Source organism: Pelophylax lessonae (genome assembly GCF_965119305.1).
Source record: "Pelophylax lessonae genome assembly, chromosome: 8".
NCBI classification, from domain to species: Eukaryota; Metazoa; Chordata; class Amphibia; order Anura; family Ranidae; genus Pelophylax; species Pelophylax lessonae.
The window spans coordinates 44,492,243-44,498,242 of NC_138775.1; the positions used below are offsets into that span (position 1 = coordinate 44,492,243).

General features: G+C 39.0%; 1 protein-coding gene across 1 annotated transcript in view; it reads right to left on the reverse strand.

Moving 5' to 3' along the window:
• The window catches only part of FAM107A (family with sequence similarity 107 member A), a 308,168-nt gene extending 303,026 nt beyond the window's left edge, over positions 1–5,142 (reverse strand). The window contains exon 1 of the mRNA XM_082265993.1: positions 4,733–5,142. Coding sequence (XP_082122119.1) covers positions 4,733–4,756 — 24 coding nt within the window. The 5' untranslated portion in view covers positions 4,757–5,142. The remainder of the gene's footprint in view (positions 1–4,732) is intronic.
• Positions 5,143–6,000: the final 858 nt, after the last annotated feature.

Here is a 6,000-nt window from a genome sequence, read left to right on the forward strand (position 1 = left end):
GAATTTAGATAGAATGGGGGGTGGCTAGAACCTACCTCAGTTTTTGCTGTTCTCTGTGGCCCCATTCTTTGGGGTGGTTTCCAATACAATTCCTATACTGGTAACAATGTTGTTCCGGGACAGACTATAAGGAAAATCTCCAACAGGGTCTCAGACAGCAATAAAATCAACCTTTTTAGTAGAATAGGGGACACCTACAACCCACAGGAAGTGTGAAATGAAGGGGAAAATCTTTTCAAAGGGATGCTGAAGGTTGAATCCCAGAGCTATAAGAGGAGGATGGATAATTAATGGAAGACGGATAATTCAGTCCAACCAAAACTGAAATAGGCAAAGTTTATTCAATCACAGAGTTTTTCAGATGTGGTTGAAAATCCTTCAAGCTGATGCCAATTAGGTTTACAGGTGAGCAATTCTATGTTAAAATCTATGCTTTTTTTTATTTTTAAGGGGAAGTGGGTAAGTTAGCAAAATTACTACTTGGAACACCTAAGACCCACAGGAAGTGATCATCGATAAAACCACATAAAGCAATATAATCCCAAGAAATGTTATAATTCTTCCCCACTCCATTCAAAACAAAAAAGAAAAACAGTTTTGGCTGAAGATTTACATCAAGGTTGCAAAGCGTCATACAATCTCACTGCAATGTTAAATCCAGATGGATGGGGCAAAGTATGTGAGTCTAGCAGAAACAAGTTAACATTTAGAATAGGTTGACTCTGGCCTCGGGTATCGTCTGCTTCTCTAGCAACTTGGGTAAAAACTCAGCGTGTCTAACACAGGTTGGAAGATCTATCTCCACCAGGCAGTAGTATGATAATGGCACCTCTCACCCATCTGCTGCTTTATGTTTTAACCTGTTCATTAAGTTTTTAGAGTAAGCATAATCCAAAAGGAATCTACATTCACCAAACAATCTTCAGTGTATCCATAAAGGTATGCCAGTAGAATTGGGTATGTAGGAAAGTGCGCTGATTCAAATAGGGTGTGCTGCTACCTTAGAGTGAATAATAATGGAATGTAAAAGTAAAAATCAGGTGCGCTAACCCAAGATGTGTATATTACAACATACAAAATTATGTGTAAGTGAAGTAAACAACAAATAAAGATTCATAAATTAAATTCATTCATATAAGATTTGACAAGTGCAAATCAAAAACTCAATCCAGTGAACCACCAGTGAGCATCAAACAATAGTGTCCAAAATGGTAATAAATAGTCCAAAAGGTGATTCCAAAGTTCCGTGCTGCAAACACAAAAAAGAATCTGGAGGGTGCAAGCCTTGTGATAGGATAGTTCAGCGTCCCACCACCAGCTTAGCCTCTTACCAAAGAATAGAAATTTTAAGGGCATGTAAAGATATCACTGCTTCAGAGATCATGCAGCTGCAGAGAGATTCCAAGACACTCAGATGACACTCTTATGCACAGGTGGTACCTGGACTCTTACCAGACAAAGCAAAGATGTGAGCCTGAAACTGTCATGTGTAGTGGTCCTGCAAGGAATCGCTGAGCGCTTGATGGCTGATGTGACCTCGGGTGTCTAATTTACCTCAACAGTAGGGGACACAACAAAGGGGACCGCCATGGTGCATTATCGACAGTAAATTTACTGGAATAAAGATTAATTGCACTTACAATATTGGAGACAATAAGTACGGGTTCCCTCAAAGTGAAGCAGAGTAGCGGTGGCCGCCTGCAGTGCGGACCGCTGTCTCGGTCTAGTAGTGATGACGCGGCGCCTCCTCCCTGACGCGTTTCCCCCGATTGGGCATCCACTGAGATAGGAGTGGACCACTCCTATCTCAGGACCACTACACATGACAGTTCCAGGCTCACATCTTTGCTTTGTCTGGTAAGAGTCCAGGTACCACCTGTGCATAAGAGTGTCATCTGAGTGTCTTGGAATCTCTCTGCAGCTGCATGATCTCTGGAGCAGTGATATCTTTACATGCCCTTAAAATTTCTATTCTTTGGTAAGAGGCTAAGCTGATGGTGGGACGCTGAACTATCCTATCACAAGGCTTGCACCCTCCAGATTCTTTTTTGTGTTTGCAGCACGGAACTTTGGAATCACCTTTTGGACTATTTATTACCATTTTGGACACTATTGTTTGATGCTCACTGGTGGTTCACTGGATTGAGTTTTTGATTTGCACTTGTCAAATCTTATATGAATGAATTTAATTTATGAATCTTTATTTGTTGTTTACTTCACTTACACATAATTTTGTATGTTGTAATATACACATCTTGGGTTAGCGCACCTGATTTTTACTTTTACATGCCAGTAGAATTAGAAGATCAACTGCATACATAATATGAAGTGAACACAAACTTTCTTATATCATATGATAAAATAAAATTGTTGTGAAAAAAATCTTGTGTAAGCAGTTATTATTAAACCAAGTCAAAATTGTCTTTCTTATCAACCAAAGGGTGAAGTTGACAAATCGTAACTAGTAGGTTATAACACTCATGCTTACTATATGTAAGAGAACATCATTATAGAAAATAAAAGGCAATATATATTAGCCTACAATGTAGAAAAAGATGAAGTTAGAAAAAAAAAAGGAGAAGAGAAAGGAAAAGGTGAGTACCAAGAGCAGCCAAGTTGATGCCTCCCAAACCTTACTAGACCTTATGGGGGGTCTTCAGGTGGTTTACAAAAAATACTATAAAAGAAATACTGTAGCTGCTGACTTTTACTAAAAGGACACTTACCTGTCCAAGGATCCAGTGCTATCCTCACCTAGGCCGGTTCTTTGCTGTTCTTTGTGTCCCTGGTGTTGGCATGTCCACTGTGGGAAGCCAGGTTTGACTATTTGGGGCTCCGCAGTCAGCCTCCCACTACACATGCTCGGGCTGTGCTGTGCTTTGTGAATGGTCCCGCAGCCTCCTGGGACCTGTGACATGTCCCAAGAGGTTGCGGCCCATAGGGGGGTGAAAGAACTTCCGGTGGAATTGCACAGGTGATTCCAATGGAACTGGGAGGGGATACCTACCAAAATTTGGGGGGAGTATGTGATTCTGCGGAAGAGGAGATTAAAATCTGTTGTTTAATAGTTGTTGTGTAATAGTTGTATATCAATTTATTTTAACAATCAACACTTGAAGTTGTTGGAAAGACCCCAGTAGAGAAAACTTGACGTAAGAGATATGGGACTTAATTAATGTGTTGAGTCATACATGACACAACAAAAGAAGCCGTTGTCAGGGGTAGAACATGTCCTGGAGGGGAAAAGGTCCTAACCATTTAAATCTAAAGGCCTTCTCAATCTATGTTCCTGTAAAGAAATGTGCAGCTAAATCACTTCTCCTGGAGAAGACCAAACCAGGCCATAATCGTTTTTTTTGTAGATAGGTCCACAAACTTATGGGTGAAGCCTGACTGTCTAACACAACGTTTCTCAAATAGGGTTCCTCCAGAGGTTGCTGGGGGTTCCTTGAGCAATGAGCAATTTCTACCTCTAAGATAAGTTCCTACTCACACCAATGATCTTTTTAGCTATCTGTAAGGAGTTAATTCTTTCATTGACCACAAGTGTAAGGAGCATTCTTCCCACGGACTATCACACTAATGCATTATATGCTGCAGACATAATAATTTTTAGCAGGGTTTCTCTGAGCCTGAAAAAATATTTCAAGAGTTCCTCTATGCTGAAAAGGTTGAGAAAGGCTGGTCTAACAGCATAGGAAGATATACAAGTACTCAAACATAAGATAAGTAGTAGTCTATATTGTCAGTTGAACGTTCTTCAATGGGTGAAGGGTACAGATTAAAAAAAAAAAAAAAAAAAAAGCCATCAGAGGCCTTAGCTCTTTCCCGCTCTAAAAAAAAAAAACAAAACAATATATTATATATATATATATATATATATATATATATTGTCTATATCCCCCATGGTGAGACTTAATCAAGTTTTCTTTGTGGTCCCAGGGGCAGGAAATAAGGGGAAATCTTTTCAATGTGGGCAAAAACAAAAAACTTGCCAAACATTCTATCAGTTCCCTATTCTATCCTAAAATTAAAAAAAAATATATATATCCTAAGTTCCACTTTTACAGAATAAATCTGAAACAGGTGTTTTCTAATTCTAAGGCACTTAGCAATCTTTGTGGCTGTTCTTGCCGCTGCCATATTATTGCAGCCATTACCAAACCACCCAAGAGGATCTCACTTCTCTTTTCAGTGGAAATTAAGTTATAAAAGCAGAAACCAGTCTTGAATGACAGAATCTCTTATATTGATTGCAGCAGGTGGGTGGAGCTGGGAACCCACATACAGGTATCTGTTAGTATGAGTTTCTAAGAAGTTGTCAAACAATAACTTTCCTCAATCTATCTAGAAATAGGAAGTTGTAGCTGGGAAGCCATGCATGGGAATAACGAAGATGGCGTACCTGGGCTATAAAATGTTGATGGATAAATCAGTCCACTTGCATCCAACCAAAACTGAAATAGTCAAAGTTTATTTGATCATGGAATTTTTCAAACTTGGTTAAAAATCCTTCTAGCTGATGTCATACCTGAGCACTCCTGTAGTAACCTTCAACTTTTTTATTAGCAAAGGGTACTGGGTATAGTAAAGTAACAAATTTACAAGCCTATAGAAAACTCAGTCGAAACACCATAACCATTAATTAGTTAATAATTATTGATTAATTAATTCATTAATTAATGATCTCTACCATACATTACTAGGACAAGAATGTAAAAAGTCCTCATACCTTCTTTCCATGAGCAGCTCCCATGCTACGAGGGGCAGGAAACCTAACTTCCCCCCTCGGTTAACGATGCAGAGCTTCACAATTAGATCCTTGACTTTCTGAGAGCTGGCACTTTGTACAGTGCGTATTGTCCACCCGGACTCCAGAAAGGCACAAGCTGCATGAAGCGCACACAGCCGCTGGCACACTGACAGCTCCAGTGTATTATACCCAGCTGGAGGGAGAAATCAGCGGCATCTTAAAGGAGATGAGCTCGGAATTTTCACTTGTCTTTTGCCATAAGAGGAAGCAATCTCTCCCTTAGTGGAGTGTTCTTGCCATGTACAATAGTACCTTTCATGCAGGCTCGGCTGTTAAGCTGGGCTCCTGATTCAGAAAGGCTGCACAAGATTAGAGTAATTGCTCCTGACAGGCCAACATGTCACTGAATGCCAAGCAGTTTTCTAAGAGATTCAGGAAGCATTTGTAGAAGAGGCTGGGCTCGGGAGGGTTTTACCTGGATTCAAAGATATTGTTTTGATGCAACCTAGACACAGACAAAGCCACACACCTACAAAAAATGAATTGGGGACCTCCTCATTAAAGGGAGCCTTTCCTTTTTTCTTGCCTTTACCCATTCTTTCCCTTTTCCTTCTTTATTTTTTCCTTTTCTTTTGAATTTTCTCTCCCTATTCCTTTCTTTTTTTTTCCTTTCTTTTTCTTATTCCTTTCCCTTTCCTTATTTTTTCTCTTTTTTTCCCCCTATTTTTTTTTCTTTTCCTGTTCCTTTCTTTTTCTATTCCTTTTCTTTTTCCTTTACTTTCCTTTTTTTTTTTTTTTCCTTTCCTTTTCTTTTCTTTTTCCTTTCCTTTGCCCATTCCTTTATTTTTTCTTTTCCCCATTCTTTTATATTTTTCCTTTTCTTTTTTTTTCCCTTTGCTTTTCTTTTTCTATCCTTTCGTTTTTCTTAGTGTCCATTGAAACATAACAGAAATTACAACATATGTATTTAAAGTATAACTAAAGGCAATACTTTTTTTAAAGTTTTGGATAGAGTAGAGAGGGATTGAAACCCCTGTCAGTTTTTATTACTGTCTGTCCCCCCGTTAAGGAGGTTCACCCTCTCTATTTGTCCTTTTACCTGTATCATTAAAAAAAAAGTAAATAAAATCATACATTTTGGGTTGTCCACAGAAAAGTAATAGAGGGGAAATCTTCCAATGGGAACACTAGTTATGGTGACCTGGAGGTCCCCAAGGGATTCCATCATTTTGCAGGAATATCCTCTT